This window comes from Narcine bancroftii, chromosome 6, assembly GCF_036971445.1.
Source record: "Narcine bancroftii isolate sNarBan1 chromosome 6, sNarBan1.hap1, whole genome shotgun sequence".
NCBI lineage: Eukaryota > Metazoa > Chordata > Chondrichthyes > Torpediniformes > Narcinidae > Narcine > Narcine bancroftii.
Window position 1 is genome coordinate 44,179,145 of NC_091474.1, and position 20,894 is coordinate 44,200,038.

General features: G+C 38.2%; 1 protein-coding gene across 8 annotated transcripts in view; it reads left to right on the plus strand.

Annotated features, from left to right (window-relative positions):
• Positions 1–20,894, plus strand: part of LOC138736041 (transcriptional repressor CTCF-like) — a 332,424-nt gene that overhangs the window by 140,767 nt on the left and 170,763 nt on the right. For 7 of the 8 annotated variants that reach the window (XM_069884866.1, XM_069884865.1, XM_069884863.1 and 4 more), the window contains 4 exons: positions 8,371–8,430; positions 14,680–14,800; positions 15,449–15,598; positions 17,829–17,989. In XM_069884866.1, coding sequence (XP_069740967.1) covers positions 8,371–8,430; positions 14,680–14,800; positions 15,449–15,598; positions 17,829–17,989 — 492 coding nt within the window. The remainder of the gene's footprint in view (positions 1–8,370; positions 8,431–14,679; positions 14,801–15,448; positions 15,599–17,828; positions 17,990–20,894) is intronic. The other variant, XM_069884868.1, reaches the window with a different exon arrangement.

Below are 20,894 nucleotides of genomic sequence, written 5' to 3' on the forward strand. Positions count from 1 at the left end.
CAGCATTTTGCCCTCCATGGGCACAGGTGCATAGTGAAACTCTGGTCTCAGTCAGCACTAGTTTTGAAAACTTTGGCCCCAAGAAACAATTCTCTTTGATGGAAATAGGGATGGGATAGCATCCCTGCCAGCACGTGGATGTATCAATGGTTTTAGGATAAAGGATCTTTCGACAAGAGCTTGGCCTCATATTTTTCATGTTTTCTCTCGACAGAGAAGGAGACTATTTATATGCTAACTCTTAGTGAATTCCCAACAACTCCATTTCCTCATTTGTCCCCAGAACTGATTCTCTCTCATCAAGGCTCATCAATTAGATTTTTTATTCTCCCATCACCCACCTGTACTAGAGGTAGTCTTTGGCTTGGCTTCGCGGACGAAGATTTATGGAGGGGGTAAAAAGTCCACGTCAGCTGCAGGCTCGTTTGTGGCTGACAAGTCCGATGCGGGACAGGCAGACACGGTTGCAGCGGTTGCAGAGGAAAATTGGTTGGTTGGGGTTGGGTGTTGGGTTTTTCCTCCTTTGCCTTTTGTCAGTGAGGTGGGCTCTGCGGTCTTCTTCAAAGGAGGTTGCTGCCCGCCAAACTGTGAGGCGCCAAGATGCACGGTTGGAGGCGTTATCAGCCCACTGGCGGCGGTCAATGTGGCAGGCACCAAGAGATTTCTTTAGGCAGTCCTTGTACCTTTTCTTTTGTGCACCTCTGTCACGGTGGCCAGTGGAGAGTAGTACTAGAGGTAGTCTTCTTAGAGGTAGTATATAATAGCTAATTAACTAACCAACCAACCAGTACATTTATTTGCTGTATGCAAGGAAACTGGAGTGCTGGGATGAAACCCATGTGGTGACCAGGAGAATGTACAAACCCTACATAGACAGCATTAGAGGTCATGGTCAAGGCTGGAGCAGTGAGGCAGTTGCATTACTTGCATCATTGCATTGTCCTTCCAAAGCTAGAAAGTCCTGTCATCCAGCACCAGTTCATGCTGCTTTCCCACATTTCTTTGCCTAAGTGGTAGTAGGTAGAGAAGTAACCATGCATTTTCTAAAGTTGCAATGTAGTGTTTTATTGATCGCCTCATCCTCTGGACAGTGGCTAGTAATGTTTCTAAAACAAAATACTGAGACTCAGGTTCAGTAGTAAGTATCCTCTGCATCAAATGTGAACATTATATCTGCTGGCAGGTACCTTATCCAGAAATGACCATTCAAATTTCACAAAAATCATGACTTGCTTAGACTGATCACAATTTGACAACTTTGAACTAAAATGATTGAAAATAATTTGAATGCTGTTGAAACACAGCTTTTTACAATCCAGTTTGTTGACAGTGTTGAAACATCGCCTATTTTCTCTGCTCTAATTGCAGATGCGAATATTTATCTATCCTTTATATTATCTCTTTTTCTGTCTTGGCATATTGGGGTTATTTAAATTTTTACTAATGTAGTTTTGTATCTTGCACTCCTGTTTGGCTACAGCAAGTAAGGATTTTGATGCATCTACAAATTGAGCTGACATACTGTATATGACAACAAACTCCCATTACTCAATACCCATTTCCACCCTCCACCTTCCTGACCACCTGAATCCAAAATTCTCCACGAAGACTTCCCCCTTCTCTTCCAACTTGCAGGGTTGACAGTTCTCCTCAAACTTGATCTCTGGCAGCACATTTCTGGTTCCGTAAATATGCAGTAGCCATTCGTTAAGTTCAAGTTCAAATTTATGATCATCTGACTCCATATACAACCAGATGAAACAGCATTTCTCCAAACCATAGTGCACACAGATACGCACTCAATACACAGCACATAATAAACACATATACATAAAGATATAATTTAAAATAAATATAAGTATGTGGATGGGAGAAGTATGGAGGGCTATGGACTAGGTGCAGGTCAGTGGGTCTAACCAGAAATATGGTTTGAAGGACTGAAGGGACCTGTTTCTTTGCCGTAATGTTCGAAATAAATATTTTGCAATGATTTACTCAATTATATCAATCTCACAGCCTGCGGGAAGAAGCTATTTCCCAGCCTAGTAGTCCTAATTTTAATACTCTTGTACTCCTCTTTGGTCAAGGATACTGGGTGCTAGATGGAAAGAAAAATAGAACATACGAAAAAGGAGCAGGAGTAAGCCATCTGGCCCATCAAGTCTGCCCTGCCATTCAATGTGACCATGAGTGATCTGATTATACTCATCTCCACCTTCCTACCTTTTCCCCATATCCCTTGCTTTGTAAAAAAAAATCTATCCAACCTTGTCTTAAATATTTTACTGAGATCGTCTCCACAGCTTCAATGGGCAGCAAATTCCACAGATTCACCATCCTCAGGGAAAAGCAGTTCCTCCTCATCTCTATCCTAAATATACTACCCTTCATCTTGAAGCTATGTCCCCTAGTTCTGGTTTCGTCTACCAATGGAAACAACTGACCTATCTCTATCTTAGCTGTGCCTTTCATAATGTATGCTTTTATAAGATTCCCTCTTATTCTACTAAATTCCAGCGAGTGCAGACCCAGATGATGCAATCTCTCCTCATCTTTTCATCCCTGGAATCAGTCTTGTGAACCTCCTCTGAACCTTCTCCAAAGCCAGTACATCCTTCCTCAAGTCAGGAGATCAGTGTATTGAGTGCTCCAGATGCGGCCTCAAAAGTTACAGTATAACCTCCTTACTCTTAAATTCAATCCTTCTAGCAATGAAGACCAACATTTCATTTGGCTGGACTTGCAAACTAACCTTTTTCAATTCATGCACAAGCACTTCCAAGTCTTTTTGTATGGCAGCCTGCAGTAATTGCTTGCCATTTAAATTTGATCTTCCATTTTTACTTCCAAAGTAGATAACCTCACATTTGTCAGACCCTTGCTCACTCACTTAATCTAGCTAAATCTCGCTACAGACTCTCTGTATCCTCTGCACAATTTGCTTTTCCACTCCATTTAGTGTCATCAACAAACTTAGATACACTGCACTCTGCCCCCTCATTCATATCCTTTATATATATTCTGAACAGTTGCAAGCCCACCACTGACCCCTGTGGGACCCAGCTCACCACCGATTGCCAACCAGAAAAACACCTCTGTACCCAATTCTCTGCTTTCTATTGGTTAACCAATCCTCTATCCCTGCTAATACATTACCCCAAATTCATAGCATCCTTGTCTTCTATACCTCCTTTATGCAGAACCTTATCGAACACCTTCTGGAATTTCAGGTCAACAATGTCCACCTGCTCCCCTCTATGAACCACACTCTTTATATCCTCAAAGAACTCTATTAAATTTGTCAAATGGGATCTCCCTTTGCTGAATTCATGCTGCTTCTGCCTGACGGATCCATTTCACTCCAGATGCCTCACTATTTCTTCTTTAGAGTTAGTTTCAAGCATTTTACTCATGTGATGGATTTGTGCTAATATTAATCTTTAAAATTAAAATAATATATATGATTTTAGTAAAGTTATAGTGGCTTTTGATTCCGGATCACACACAGAGACTTGCACACAGAAACCATTTTGAAAGTCAAAATGTCTGTTTAGATACTGTTCTGCTGAAGGCTTCTTTTCTTAAAAGTCTGCTCATTCAAAACGGCAAATAGTCATAAAAGTCCTATGATTGTTCTCCACTGAGAACAGGTGTTTGCTCAGGAGCACCTGTGTACACACACTGCCTTTTTGTTAACTATTCTCAGACAGTTCAGAGTCCGATCCACTCAAACTAGTGGATGGAGATGCTTTTAGGATATAGATGTAAAGTAACTTTGAAAGAAACTTCAAAGACAGACATTATGTCACATATCACGTGTGTGTTTTTTTAAACTTTATTTATTTGTTCAAAATACAGATAATAAGTAACATATATAACAATAAACTAAGCATGAACGATATATTTTATATATATAAAAGAAAAAAAAAGGAAACCCCACCCCTCCCCTTTCAGCTAACTCTCCTTAGGAGAGCCATAAAGATAAAAAAATTAGGCATACATATTAAGATCTAATCAATGTAAATTGAAATGTAAATATTCTGAATATAACAACCACTATTAATAAAAATCTATAGTTATCACGCGAAACATGTGATTTTTTTTCCATTATTAAACAATATTTCATCTCATTATGCCATCTATTAATATCAATCATATTCGTATCTTTCCACATACTAGCAATACATTTTTTCACTACAGATAATGCTAAATATACAAAAGCAAGTTGAAATTTATCTAATCCCAGACCTTTCAGAGGTTGCAAACTACCCAATAAAAATACTGTCAGATCTAAAGGTATTTTAATCTTATACAGGTATTCCAGAAACAATTGTACTTTCTTCCAAAAAGATTGTATGTATATATATATATATATATATAAGTTCCAACAGCGTTACCACATCTAAAACACAAATCTTATTCATGAAAACCATATTTTTTTAGCTTTTCAGGTGTTAAGTATAATTGATGTAAAAAAATTATAATTAATTATTGCATAACGTGCATTTATCAGTCTAGTTACACTGTCATAACAAATATCTAACCAATCATCCTCGAAAAAAATAAAACCAATATCTGCTTCCCATTTAAATGGGAATTAAACTTTCAAGGGTATCAGGAGGTGCAAAGAGATAGACAGGATGGTAAGGGAGGTGGAGTTGCACTCTTAATCAAAGATGAGCTCCAGGCAGTAGTGAGGAATGATATAAGATCTAAAGAGCATAATGTTGAGTCCATTTGGGTAGAGATAAAGAATATCAAAGGGAAAAAATTATTGGTGGGTGTTATCTATCGCCCACCAAATAACAATAGTTTAGTGGCACAGGAAATAAATAGAGATAAGTGAGGCATGTAATAATGATACGGCAGTAGTCATGGGGGACTTTAACTTCCACATAGATTGGGAAAATCAAGTTGGTCGTGGGAGTCTGGAAGAGGACTTCATAGAATGCATCTGCGATAGCTTTCTTGAGCAGCATGTGAAGGAACCCACAAGAGAAAATGCTCTCCTGGATCTAGTGTTGTGCAATGAGATAGGTAGAGTAAATGATGTAATAGTCAGAGACCATCTGGGAAATAGCGATCATAGTATGATTGAATTTCTCATTCAGGTGGAAGGGGAAATAGTTAGATCTAAAACTAATATATTATGCTTAAACAGGGGTGACTACCATAGGATGAGGGAGGAATTGGGCAGAGTGGACTGGGAGCACAGGCTAATTGATGAAACAGTTGAGGAACAGTGGAAGATTTTCAAAGAAATATTTTGTAATGCTCAACAAAAGTATATTCCGGTCAGGGAAAAGGGCAGCAAGGGAGGGAAAAATCAACCGTGGTTAACAAAGGAAATAAAGGAGAGTATAAAATTAAAGGCGCAGGTGTACAAAGCTGCAAAGAGCAGTGGGAAACTGGAAGATTGGGAAAACTTTAAGAAACAACAAGGGGTTACAGAGCGGTTAATAAGAAATGGGAAAAAGGATTATGAAAGTAAATTGGCACAAAATATTAAAACAGAAAGCAAAAATTTTATAAATATATAAAACGGAAGAGGGTGGCCAGAGTTAACATAGGACCTTCGGAGGATGAGAAAGGAAAACTGGTAGCAAAAAATGAGGAAATGGCCGAGGCATTAAACAAATATTTTGTGTCAGTCTTCACGGTGGAAGACACGTCCAGCATGCCCAAGTGCGGAGTTAAGGATACGAATGTTGGGGAGGGCCTTGATAAAATAGTTGTTACAAAAGAAGTAGTGATGGAGAAACTAATGGGACTAAAGCCGGACAAATCACCTGGTCCTGATGCTATGCATCCAAGGGTTCTGAAGGAAATGGCAGAAGTTATAGTTGATGCATTGGTGGTCATATACCAAAATTCCTTGGATTCTGGGGAGGTCCCGGCAGACTGGAAGACAGCAAATGTCACGCCACTTTTTAAGAAGGGATGTAGGCAGAAGACTGGAAATTATCGGCCAATTAGCTTGATGTCTGTAGTTGGAAAAATGCTTGAAGCCGTCATTAAAGATGAAATAGTGAAACTTTTGGAACGTAAGGGTTCAATCAGGCAGATGCAGCATGGTTTTAGAAAAGGAAGATCTTGTTTGACAAACTTGTTAGGATTCTTTGAGGATATAATGGGTGCGGTGGATAGAGGGGAACAGGTTGATGTTCTATATTTGGATTTCCAGAAAGAGTTTGATAAGGTGCCGCACAAGAGACTTCTCAGTAAGTTACAGGAAAGTGGAGTCCGGGGAAGTATATTGGCCTGGATTGAAAATTAGTTGTCTGACAGGAGGCAGAGAGTCGGGATAAATGGGAGTTTTTCAGGTTGGCAGAGAGTGGTAAGTGGGGTGCCGCAGGGGTCAGTGTTAGGCCCACAACTGTTCATCATTTACATTGATGACTTGGAGGAGGGGACAAAATGTGGTGTAGCCAGGTCTGCGGATGTCACCAAATTGAATGGAAGAGCAAATTGTAATGAGGATGTGGAGAGTCTGTAGAGGGATATAGTTAAGCTGGATGAGTGGGCAAAGGTCTGGCAGATGGAGTACAATGTTAGTAAGTGTGAGGTTATTCACTTTGGCAAGAAAAATAAAAGAGCTGAATATTATTTAAAGGGTGAAAAACTACAGCATGCTGTTGTGTAGAGGGACTTGGGAGTGCTTGTGCATGAATAGCAAAAAGTTAGGTTGCAGGTGCAGCAGGTTATTAAGAAGGCAAATGGAATGTTGGCCTTCATCACTAGAGGAATTGAATTCAGGAGTAGGGAGGTAATGTTGCAACTGTATAAGGTACTGGTGAGACTGCACCTGGAATACTGTGTCCAGTTCTGGTCTCCATATTTGAGGAAGTATATACTGACTTTGGAGACGGTCCAGAGGTGGTTTACTTGAGATGAAGGGGTTGACTTATGATGAAAGATTAAATCGTCTAGGATTGCATTCGCTCGAGTTCAGAAGAATGAGAGGAGATCTTATAGAAACATATAGGATTATGAGGGTATGATTAGGATAGATGTAGGAAAGTTTTTTGAGCTGGCCGGGGAAACTAAAATGAGAGGACACAGTCTCAAGATTCGGGGGAGTAGATTTAGGACAGAGATGAGGAAAAATAGTTTTTCCCAGAGAGTAGTGAATATTTGGAATTCTCTAACCAGGGAAGTGGTTGAGGCTGCTTCATTAAACATATTTAAAATTCGGTTAGATAAATTTTTAATGATAGAGGAATTAGGGGATATGGGGAGAAGCCAGGTAGGTGGAGTTAGGTCATAAATTAGATCAGCCATGATTGTATTGAATGGCGGAGCAGGCTCGATGGACCAATTTTGGCCTACTCCTGTTCCTACTTCCTATGTTCCTACCTTTAGATTTATCCCAACCCTTTTTATCCATACCATCCTGTAATATTTGATACATAACTGAAATATAACCCTTCTCTGGTACCTTCATAAGAAAAGTCTAAAATGTAGTCATTTTAGGTAAAATCATATCTCTACCAAACACATGCTTTACCAAAGATCGAATTTGATAATAAAGAAACAAAGAATTCTTATCAATACCATAACTGTCCCTCATCTGATCAAAAGATAAAAGTTTACCTTCTTTAAAACAATCTCCCAAATGTTCCACACCTTTAAATCTCCAGTGTAATAAACTTCGATTATGTATTGAGAAAGAAATAAGTTGATTATTATACAACGGAGTCAAGGCCAACAATTCACCACTAGAACCTATCATTTTCTTTTTCTTTGTCCATAACTTCATTAAATGTTTTAGTATAGGCACATTATGTTGCTGTAACAAATTTACATTCCATCTAAACAAAAATTGATGTATTTCAAATTCAAAAATATTTGCCATCTCAATTTTGGCCCAACTAAGGGGCCGTTCCAAATCCATCAATGAACTAATAAATTTATGTTGGGCTGCTTCATAATAATTTTGAAAATGTGGTAAACGTTGTCCCCCTAGATCATATTTCCAAGTTAATTTATTCAAGGCTACTCTTGCAAATTTATCTCTCCATAAAAACTCCCTAATCATTTTATTCAAATCTCGAAAAAAAATATTATCAAGTAAATATGGAATAGATTGAAATAAATATTGTATATGTGGAAAAATATTCATCTTAATTGTATTTATTCTACCCAATAAATTAATAGGTAAATCTTTCCATTTAATCAAATCAGTTTTAATTTTTTTTATTAACGGAACATAATTTAATTTATATAAAGATTGATAATTGACATCTATGATTATACCCAAATACCTAATTCAATCTGTCCATTTCAAATTAAGAATGTTCTTATAAGCTGAATAATCTCCTTTACTCACCGGTAATATTTTGCTTTTTTCCCAATTAACTTTATATCCAGAAAGATGTCCATATTGCATCAGACACTCCTTCAAATGAAAAAGTGATTAAGCTGGATTTGGTAGGTATACCAATCAGCAAATAAATTAGTTTTATATTCCTCATCTAAAACTTTCATACCCTGTATCTGTGTATTCTGTCTTATCAACTGTGCTAAAGGTTCGATCACTAACGCAAACAAAGCTGGTGATAAAGGACAACCTTGGCGAGTAGATCGGGTCAGTGTAGAGCTCATCGAAAGAACCAAAGACTTGTTGATCCAAACCAAGGCTTTTATTAGCAAAAGACCGGAGCTCTTCACAGGTGGCCGACCAGTCCGGAATGATCCGACCTGGCTAGGGACACAACCCTTTAAGGCCCAGACAATAGGTGTGGCTTAGCTCTCAGCCAATCGCTGTAAACACAGTCTAGATACAGTAACTATATACACTATGTACATTGGTGATAGATCTGTACTATCACAGTCAGTTTAAACGGTTCCGAAATCAAACCATTCGTCAGTACTCTAGCTATCGGTTTACTATATAAAGCCTTAATCCAATCAGTTAAAAAAGGACCAAACTTAAATTTCTCCAAAACTTTGAACAAAAAATTCCACTCAACTCTATCAAACGGTTTTTCGGCATCTAAAGATATCACCATCGGATAGTCTGGAGATTGTCGAAATCTATTAATCAAACTAATCGCACGTAAAATATTATCCGAGGCATATCTATTCTTTATGAAACCTGTTTGATCCATAAGAATCAGCTTAGGTAAAAACTTAGCAAATCTATTTGCTAAAATTTTAGCTATAATTTTATAATCTACATTCAACAACGAAATAGGTCGATATGAAGATACTTTCAAAGGATCTCTATCTTTCTTTGGAATTACTGTAATTAAAGCACTAGAACAAGACTCAGGCAATTCATAATGTTCTCAAACCTGACGTAATACATCTCCAAACACTATAGAGAGGTCATCGTAAAAAATTTTATAAAATTCAACCAAAAATTCATCATCACCGGCGATTTACCGTTCAGCATTTCCATCATAGCCATTTTAATTTCCGAGTCAGTAAATGGTGCTTCCAACTCCTGTATATCTACATCCTCTAACGTTGGTAAGTTCAACTGTGATAAAAAAAATCAATCAATCCGTTTTCTTGTTTTTCATCAGATGTATATAACTTTTTATAAAATGAACAAAATTCATCATTAATCTCACGAGGTTTATACGTAATAAACAAATTCCGTCTAACAGCATTAATAGTCCTCGAAACCTGTTCCTTCTTTAATTGCCATGCCAATACCTTATGTGCTTTCTCTCCCCATTCATAATATCGTTGTTTAGTCCTGTTAATCATACACTCAAATTAATAAGATTGCAAAGAATTATATTCCAGTTTCAACTTAGACAATTCTATTTTCTGATCTTCTGTAGCGTCTCTCTGAAACTCCTTTTCTAACTCACTAATCAGTTTCTCTAACTCAAGACTTGATTCTTTTTTATTTTAGAAATATTTAGAACTAATTATTTGTCCTCTCAAATAAGCTTTCATAGCGTCCCATACTACAAATTTACTGTGAACAGAATTAGAATTTTCTTTCGAAAATAAATTAATTTGTTCTTTCAAAAAATCAATAAATTCTGTATTTTTTAACAACATTATATTAAACCTCCAATGATAAGCCACTTGAACTTTCTCAGAAGTTATATATGTAAAGTATAACAATTATCCGAAATCACCCTGCTTTAATATTCCGCTTGTTGTATTTTCCCCTGTAAATGTGCCGATACTAAAAAAAAAGTCAATCCTTGAAAACGATTCATGTCTAGCTGAATAAAAGGAGAAATCCTTCTCTGTCGGGTTAAGACGTCACCAAATATCCACTAAATTGAGATCTTTCATCAACGCTTGAACCTGAACTGCCATCTTAGATTTCTTAACTTTCTTCGGGGACTTATCTAATAAAGGTTCCAAAACACAATTAAAATCACCACCAACTAAAACATTCTCATTAGCCTGATCCAGATATAAAAATGCATCAAAAATAAATGTTTCATCATCTTCATTTGGGGCATAAATATTGTAAAGTCCAAAATTTACTAAAAATCTTACAATTCAATTTAAGAATACATTCTGCCTTTTCCTCCATTGATTGTAATTCAAAAGATAAATTCTTATGTATCAAAATTGCTACACCTTTAGCCCTAGAGTTAAATGAAGAAGAATATACATGCCCTACCCAATCCCTCTTCAATTTCATACTTTCCTTGACATTCAGATGTGTTTCTTGTAAAAAAGCAACATCAATTTTCATTTTCTTAATATACGCCAAAATGCGCTTACTCTTAATCGGACTGTTTAAACCTCGAACATTAAAAGTAGCAAACCTAAACTTTGACATATCTACTAATATTACTAAGAACTAATAACATCGATATATAAAAACTCAAATCAACATAAATAGGCCCTCCAATAGGAGAAAAAGAATCCACAAATTAAAGACTAAATAAAATGAAAATGAAAAAAAAATAGAAAAAAAGATAAAGTAAAAAAAAACCAAAAAAACTACCAAAAGGTAGTAATCCCTAAACCAAACTTGGGTGTGGATCACCCACCAGTGGCTGATGACTAATAGAACATAGAGCAAATCTCTCCCTCCCCAGCCAAACAAAGAATAACAACAAGATATCATAATGACATAAAAATAAAGTAAGAATAAGAAAGTTCTTCTATTCATCCAAGAGATTCCAAACTTGGCAACCCCATTTCAAGAAAAGTTAGACTCTTTCCATTCCCATTTCTACCATTTCTTCCATTTCCAGAACAACCAGATTTTTCTTTAGGAGACAATGGTGGACTACATCTTTATCCTCTTACATCTGGCAACGAATCAGCAAAAATCATTGCTTCACGCTCATTCTCAAAAAACCGAGATTGAAAGTCTCCACAAAACACCTTCAACACTGCCGGATAGTGAAAAATAGACTTATAGCCTTTACACCACAAAACTTCTTTAACTGGATTAAATCGACGCCGACGCTGAATAACCTCTTGACTCAAATTGGGATAGAAAAAAACTCTACTATTCTGAATCATTAACAGAGGTTGTCATTGTCTCGCATTTTGCACTGCTAGACAAAGTATTGTTTCTCTGTCCACATAATTCAAGCATCGAATTATCACGGGTCTCGGTGATTGACCAGACAGAGGTCTTCTTCTTAAGGCTCTATGAGCTCTTTCCAATACCAAGCCTCCAGAGAAAAATTCTTGCCCCAATATTTGTGGGATCCATTCTGTAAAAAAAACAAAGAGGATCTTGTTCTTCCATACCTTCCGGCAAACCAACAATCTTCACATTATTCCTTCTGCTTTGATTCTCCAAATAGTCTACTTTCCTCTCTAACTCCTTCTCACGTTCTCGCAATTCTTTAACAGATTTTTCCACCTCCATCACTTTTTCTGTATTAGAGGCCACTTGCTGTTTACATTCCAAAAAAGCAGACTGAAATTTTTTTAAATCTTCAGAAAATGCTTCCACACGTGCATTAACTGTAGTGAATTCTGACCTCATACTATCTTTCATTTGAGCCAATTCTTGCATTATCGGCTGAGTGAGAGTATTTAACAGATTAAATTGTAATTCAGAAAGACTCAACCCTGCTTTCTTTAACGTAGTGACAGAACCAGGTAACTGCAGCTCCTGATGCAGCTCAACAGCAGGCATTTTAACAGTCTTACTGCGAGTCTGAACTCCCAGTGACAGCACCCCGATCTCTTCAGGGGATTGATGCTGGTCTCCCCCCACAACTCGCTGTTTCAAGAACTCACGGATAAGACCGAGCTCTTCAGGTTGGAGTACTGCCTGAGTGGTTTCAAACAATGGAGTCATTTTCCTGCGTGCTCCCTCTGTTAGAGTTGGCAGGCTGCCAGAATCAGGATCCACTTCTTGGGAACACGCACCTTCCTCCTGAGAACGAGTAATTCCAGCGATATCCTTCTCTTGGTGAGTAGTAGTCATTTTTTTTCCAGATTCCACAGGCAATCTAGGCACGGAAGAAATTAAACCTGAAGCTGTAGCAGGCTGTTTAGGCCCTAAATCTTCAACACTCCGAAAATGTAGTTTCTTCTGCACTTGAGGTTTAATCTTTTTACCATTAATGGCCATAACAGTTCCTTAATACTTTAAACTAAGATTTTTTAAAAGTTTAAACTTGAAAACAAAGAGTTAAAAATGGGTTTTAAAAGTCTGGCCAGAGAGGTCGAGATTACACGTCTAGACTCTACGCCATCTTGCCACGCCCCCCCATATCATGTGTGTTGAGATATTTTGGAGAAACATATTACTGACCTAGTGGCATTTTGAAGCCAGAAGGAAGTTGACCATTCTGTGGAAGGCAGGATTGAAGATCCATTAACCAGAAAAGGTATTGTTGCATGTTACTCCTAGTCAAAGGAGAATAGAGTAAGTGGCTTTTGAAGGAGGAAGACCACTTCTGAGTCTCTTTAAGATAAAGAGGGCAGCCTCATTGTGTCCATGGAAATGGTCATTTTTGATTAAGAAAGCAAAAGTAATCTTGCATTTGAAACATAGCCATTTTTAAATGATTACTTCATGTTGCCCTTATCTGGGTTTGTGAAATCATCGTGGAAGAAAATAGGCACTTCACTGTCTCTTTGGAAAAGAGGACAGATTCATCGTGTAGAACACAGATTCCAAAATCTCCATGCAAGAGAGAGAAAATTGTTCGTATGAAAAAACATTGCTCTGAAAACAACTTTACAAAAGAAATGTGTGAGTTTTAAAGAGGTCTGATGACTTGCTGTTTCAAAATACTTCATTATTGCATTTTAACAACAATTTAAAGAAATCTGTAATCTCACACTTCATAATTGCTTTTGAACAGCAGTAAAGACTGTTCCTCAACCATCCCTCTGTATAGCCTGCATTCCCAGTCTAACCTAGCCAACTCCTTGCTCATCCCCTTGTAGTCTCTCTTGTTTAGTCTTGTTTTAGACCAAACTATTGCACTTGTTTTAGACCGAACTATTGTACCCTCCATTTGTATGATAAACTGAATCACACTGTGATCATTCTATCCAGGAGGATCCCTAACTAAAAGATCACCTGTCTTATTGCACAGGACCTGATGCAAGACCATATGTTCCCTTGTAGGTTCAGTGACATGTTGTTCAAGAAACCCATCATGTATGCTTTCTATGAAGTCCTCTTCAAGGTTACCTGATTCACCCAGTCGATGTGCATTTTAAAGTCCCCCATGATAACAGGTGTTCCATCCTTGCATGTCTCCAATATTTTTGGTTTATTGCCTGTGCCACTGTAAGGTAATAATTGGGTGGCCTATAGATAACTACAACTAGTGATTTTTCTTAATCTTACCTAAATGGAGTCAACATTTTGCTTTACATCTTACATCATCTCTCACTATTGCCCAATCTTACCACTACCCCACCTTCCTGCCTGCCCTTCCTTATTATCTGATATCCTTGGATATTTAATTCCCAATCCTTCCACTCTGAAACCACATTTCTTTAATGGCCACAAAATCATTCCCCTTTGTACTGATTTGTACCACAAGTTCATTGACCTAGTATCAAATAATACAGGCATTCAGAAAAGGGTCTCAATGTCAGAGACATTTTAGAATATTAAAATCACCAGATTTTCCATTTGAAATGATCATCAATAATTCTCTGAGCTCTATTTAATAAATTCTCCCTGTGAATGTTGTCAATAGAGGAAAAAGAGATCTCTGTGATCTTTTTGGGTGTTTTGATAATCCTCTATATTGACATCTGGCCGATGCTTTGAAGCTCCCATACCATGCAATGATGCAGCCAGGCACGATACTCAGGCCCAACTGAAATTTGTACTTTGGGTACCATGACTAAAATATTTATTAATTATTGACTGTCATGACTGTATCTCGAGCCATTCAGTTCTTCAGAACCCTTTATCAAGAATGACTTGAGGGAAAACTACCTTAGTCATGCTTATTATTTGCAGCTTACATTATTTTGCCTCATTTGGAATATTCATTGTGTATTTCTGATACTGTTAAGATAATAAGAATTAAGATTCCCAAATTATGGCTGGATCCAAATGTTATTGCATTTTATCATGTCATTGTTTCCATTTTGTCATGTTAAGATAATAAGAATTAAGATTCCCAAATTATGGCTGGATCCAAATGTTATTGTATTTTATCATGTCATTGTTTCCATTTTGTCACAGTTTATAACATTATTCTCCAACCCACAGATTTTGCACCTCTGTATTTCTGAATATTTTGTTTTTAGGTTAGTAAACTGAAGCGACACATCCGTTCTCACACTGGTGAGCGTCCTTTCCCATGCACCTGTTGCAGCTATGCCAGCCGAGATACATACAAGTTGAAGAGACACATGAGAACTCATTCAGGTGCGTGAAGGAAAATTCGTGTCTTCTTTATAGGTGTGTGCATTGTTAATGGGGCAGAACTCCCATGCATATTAACCTGAGTAATCCAATGTTTTGGTAACTTAAATTCATTATGTCTATTTTTAATACCTGGAACCTGATTGTCTTTGTTTCTTCAAACTAGTTCCACTTCAGTGGAAAGATGCAAAGATTAAATAAGTGGCAGGGCATAACATGAATGTTCTGCCATGACACATGATGAAAAGGTCTATGTATCCCACAGACGCAAGGGCAGGATCTTGTGCTCCTTACATTAGTTTAAAATTTGCTCCTTTTTTTAACCTGCAGTGTAACCTATAACTCAAAGGTCAGTTAATGGATTGCTTGTAGCATTACTTGGTTTTTATATTTAAAAAAAATTGTGTAAGTATAGAGAGATTCTTTCCCGCCCCCCCCTCAAAAAAAACCTGAGATGTCACCAGCACTGTGAAAGAGATCAGATGATCCCAGGCTGGGGTGGGGAGGAAGTTTGATAGTCGATGATTAGTTGCTCCTAAGCATGGCAACAATTGCTGGGGCATTAAGTGTCTACAACTGCATTTCAGATTCGAGCTACAATTTGCAGTTAATGTGCTGTTGCTCATATCCGTAATTTCCAATCTTATATAGGTGAGAAGCCTTACAAGTGCCATATCTGTCAAGCTAACTTCACACAGAGTGGTACAATGAAGATGCACATCCGGCAGAAGCACACGGACAACGTGCCCAAGTACCACTGTCCTCACTGTAGCGCTATCATTGCAAGAAAGAGTGACTTGGGTAGGATCACCTGAATGGTTTGAAAGTTTGGAGACAGAATATTTTACTTATCATGGCCAGACACTTACAAAAATATTAGATATTGCTGGCACAGATAGTGCATGCAGAATGATTGCTTTCAGCCCCTTGTGTATGTTTCCTTGCATTTGCCTTGTCCAGATACGTAAAACTTATTTTCTGAATTTCCATTGACATAGGTGGTAAGATGATTATGTACTACCCCAGAAATGTCCTTGATGGCGAATAAAGAGGAAGTTACCAACTGTAAAATCTAGTGATTTTAATATTCTAAAATGTCTCTGACGTTAAGAAATGTCAAAATAATTGAAAGTAACAATCAAAATATTAAAACAATAAATAACTAGAAATAAACACACTGTATTTGATGGCATATTAGACCCATAGGCATTTAAGACCTCCACATTTCAGCAGGGAATATTAAGTAATTTTTTTTAGTGTATTTACAGGTTAGCATTTAATGTTATTGAAATATGTATTTACAGTATAGAAGAAAGAAAATTGAACAAAAAGTGCAATGAGGGCAACAGAAAAAATCTTTTTAATAATCTTGCTGTAATTTACAAGAGAAAAAAAAAGCAGCTAAGCTATAGCAGAAAACATTTTATAAAAACAAAATGCCTCTGTTGGCCCCTGCGCTGCTCTCTCCCGGCAGCCCACTGTTGATCCCTGCGCTGGTTCCACTGATACGCTCTCCCAGTGGCCTGCTGTTGGTCCCACTGCCCTGATCTCTCCCAGGGGGTAATGGGGCGGTGGGATCAGTGCGGGGACTGACAGCGGCCCACCGGTAGAGTCTCCTGACAGCAGCCACCAGCCCCCACATTGATCCCATTGCCCTGCTCCCCCCTGACAGCCTGCCACCAGCCCCCAATGATAGATGGTAGTGATGCTAGTGAGCCACTCAGCAATGATGATCACTATTGGTGTAACTTACCATTATCGCCCTAATCTCAATTTTGTATACAAAACCCAGGGGATATTTTTGAGCCATTTTTAGGGAAAAATTGTTGTCAAATATGGTAAATAATTAATGGTAAATATGTTAAAATAAACAAGTAGTTTTAAAAAGTAGCTTATATTTGCTGTTAATTCCAAATCTTGGCATGATGTTCCCATTAAAATCCCTGGAGTTCTGGGATTCTGTGGAATATTTGTCATGATTTGCCATCCCAGATATACTACTTCCAAGCATAAACCAGGAGAATGCTAGAAAGACTGTGGTTTTGCTGTTGACTCCATGGTAGAATGAAAATTCAGCTTTTTCAGACATCTAAAAGCTGCATTAATTTCTCTTTTTTTTTACCAGTGATCTTTGAGCCAACAACATTGTTTAAACCAGATCTAAATAACCTTTATTTCAGCTTTGTGTAGATTATGTCTATCTAAGTATAGATACCATCACCTCAGATCAGTTATAAATGATGCTCCTTAAGTTAGACTACTTATGGAAGTGAATGTAATCTGTTTTTATTATTAAACTAGAAAATCTGCAGACACCTAAACCTGAAATGTTGGTTATATATCTTTATATTTGCTACATAAAGAACTCTGTGTGACTTGCTGAGTTTCTCCAGCACTTTTGTGTAAACTTATAACATTGATTGATCAAGAGTAGGAATTAGAATTTCTAGTTTCTGCTTTTGTTGTTTCAAAGATTGCTCCAATGCCTTTTGTTAGAAATTGACAAGTAATTGTACATTGCTCCACATTGATATGTCTTTTATTAACATCTGGAACTTTGAGAGCCACCCCAACGGCAAGCAGCTTCAACCAAAAGGAAAATTAAATACAATAGTGACCTTAGGCAGCATGGTTGGTGTAGCAGTTAGCGTAACGCCTTTACAGTGCCAGTGTTCGGGATCATTGGACTTGTGGGTCAAAATGGCCTGTTATTGTGCTGTATGCCAAAATTTTAAAAATGAGAAAAGTTCAATAAAAGCTGTGACCTCAATAAACTGGCATTATTTTTAAAAATCTGCTTTATTTTCATGCTCACTCAGTGCAATGGTATAGAGATAGTGAACCTGTTTCACATCCCTGTTGTGAATAACTAGAGAAAGATGAACTATTGGTTGTGACTACCCATTTCCACTATTGCACAGAATTAGAATCAATCCTGATAATTTTTTAAATTGCCAACTATGAAAAATATTTCATTTTAAAACAAAACATTTATCAACATATTCAGATATATGGTATTTTCAATTTACAGGAGTCCACTTACGAAAGCAGCATTCCTACTCAAGCTCTGGCATGAAGTGCCGTTATTGTGAAACAACATTCCATGAGCGCTATTCACTTATTCAGCATCAAAAGACCCACAGAAATGAAAAGCGCTTTAAGTGTGACCAGTGTGAATATGCATGTAAACAGGTATGCAGCTCAAGACTATACAGGTACAGCATGACCCCTGGTATCTGGCACCTAAGGGGATTGGTAGATGCCGGATAAGTGTATTTTCTGATTGGTGAGACTTAAACTGCCTAATTAATACACCTGCATTGAGAATAAACAGTTTAAAAGACAAAAGATAAAAATACTATACCGTACTTTCACTGAACAAACTTAACTTGCATGAATATACAAACCTGAAAACATTTTACTCTATTTTCAGTCACATTCTTTGAAAACTTTAACCATCACTGCATCTACTGGTTCTTCTCCCTCCACGGAGCCGCCCGAAAGACTAACAATAATGTTATAGATAATCAACCCCCCCCCCCCCCCCCCCACTGTCTTACAGTTAAAGCTCCTAACTGGGGCAACTCTTACTAACCAGGGATAAGGAGATACTTTAAGAGAATCATCCCAACAGCAAGCAGCATCAATCAAGCTCTTCATCTTAGGCAACGCTATTTTATTGAAACACTTTATTCAATCAGCTGCTTGCTACAAGCAAAGCATGACCAAGGCCCTCCGCTGGATGAATATTTGCTCCCATCTTCACCAAAGATTTGTGTTACTTCAGAGAACATTTACTTTTACAATTTTAAACTTGCGTATTTTTTTTTACCTATTCTTATTTATTTTAATTTTTAAAATGTATTTCCTTGATTTTTTTTTTGCCAGTTGCTTGAGGCTGCGGAATTCTTGAATTCCATATAGCAGGGGTTTCACTGTACATGAGAACATGCTGTAAGGAATGCAAGTCATTCAGCCCTGAAAGCCTCCTTACCACAGGTGATGTCATAACTGATTCTGTGCCATTCCAGCTTCCCACCTCATTCTTTGATCAAATTAGTGATCAAAAATTGATCAGTCTTAGCCCTGGGTAAACTTAATGTCTTAATACCAATAGCCCATTGGGATAAAAAAATCCAAAGATTCATAACCATGTAAGAAGTACCTCCTCATCCCCCTCCTAAATATCCAGTCCTTTATCCTGAGGCTGTACGGTTCCCTATCTCTATATATAGATTCTTTATCCTGAGGAAACAGCCTGCCAATCCTTCTTCAGAATCTTGCATGCCTCAATAAGATCATCTTACAGTATTATAAATTCAATTAATATCTGACAATCTTATTCCATCAGTCTTCACAGGTTAATGTAGTGGTTGGCATAACACTATTACAATGCTAGCCACCTGGGTTTGAATTTGTAAGGAGTTTGTATTTTCTACCTTGATCTACAGGTGCTCCAATTTCCAAAAATGAACAGGGATTTATAGGTTAATTGGTGTATTTGGGTAGCTCTTGGGCTAGAAGGGCCTGCTACCTCACTAGAGCTCTAAAATTAAAAGATAACAAAAACTGCACACAATACTCCAGACATGGTTTCACCCAAACTGTATAATCGTATCAAGACTTCTGTAGTCCAATCCCTTTGGCCAACTAGCAAGTAGCCTTCCCAAAAGTAAAGCACAAAAGTCTGCAGACACTGTGGTTGAAGTAAAAACACGAGGCTAGAGAAATTTAGCAAGTCAACCAATGTACTTTGTATAGCAAAGATAAAGACTTCACAACCAATGTTTTGGGCTTGAACCCTTCCTTCATCAAGTTGCCTTCCCACTTGCTTGTTGTGACCACATTTCTGCACTTCATGATCTAGAAGATTATAATCCTGCTGTACATGTATATTTACAAGTTTCTCATGTTTACTTATTCTACTTTTATATCCAGCTTGTCACGGTGATTACATTCCATTTTCCAATATAATTTCTAACTTCCTCCCAATTCTCTTCACTTAGGGATATTCTAGCACAGGGGTGTCAAACTCAAATTCACGGAGGGCCAAAATTAAAAACTTGGACTAAGTCGAGGGCCGAACTAAATATTTATTGAAAATTTTCAACAACATCTGCATGTTTTCTCTTCTTTCAACATATGTAATGTTAAACTTTTTCTTATTAAAATAAATGTTTAATAATAGTTTTGGATAAACTCTTTCATTGTCATTGTCATTGACCCATTTCCTTTAGCGTTATGAAACCGTGCACATGACGAGTCAATGAGGGATGATTAAAGCAGTGGTCTTCAAACTTTTTATTTCCACCCACAGACCACCTTAAGCAATCCTTTACTAATCACGGAGCACCAATGGCACAGGGACGCGAGTGGAAAGAAAAAGGTTGAGAACTGTTGTATTGTGGTAACTCCACATCTGATTAGGTTCATTGTTAGGCAAGTGGTCAGAGAAGGACCCCACCCCCACCCCAAGAAAGGCTTAAATCACAGGAACAAAATAAGCTTCCGTCTCACTGCTCCCAATCTTACACACAGTCCTGATGTGGAATGTGGGGTCGCAGCTCCACGTTCACCCGAGTTCAGGTGCTGTCTGTGTGGAGTTTGTACACTCTCCCCTTGTCTTGGACCAACAGGTCGGTCGCCTGACGAAGGCACCCAAACCCCCCGTTGAAACGCCGGCGTCCGGGGCGGTGGAGGAATTGGCTGAGAAGAGCGCGTTGCTTCCACCCCCCTCCCATGGTTGGAGAGGGATTAAACTGTGATCTCACGGCGCCGGGCTCATCTCCAACAAAAGGAGCGGGAGGCAGGGTCCGCCGCACACGGAGCGAGGGGGAAGGCATCGCCAACGAGACGTTCGGTCCGGCGTCGCCGCTGAAGCGCAGACCCAGCAAGGATGGTCCCCAACTCCAGCCGCCTCTGTGTGTCCGGGAGCCGGGCGGGCTGAGTGCGGCGCTCCGATCCCCGGGATTCGGGACTCTGAGATCCCTCCACACCTCCGGCGTCTTCATTTTCACCTTCAGTGTGCATGCGCTATACTGGCGCGGCGGCCAGCGGGCCAACTCTAATATATATTTAATATGATCTTGCGGGCCAA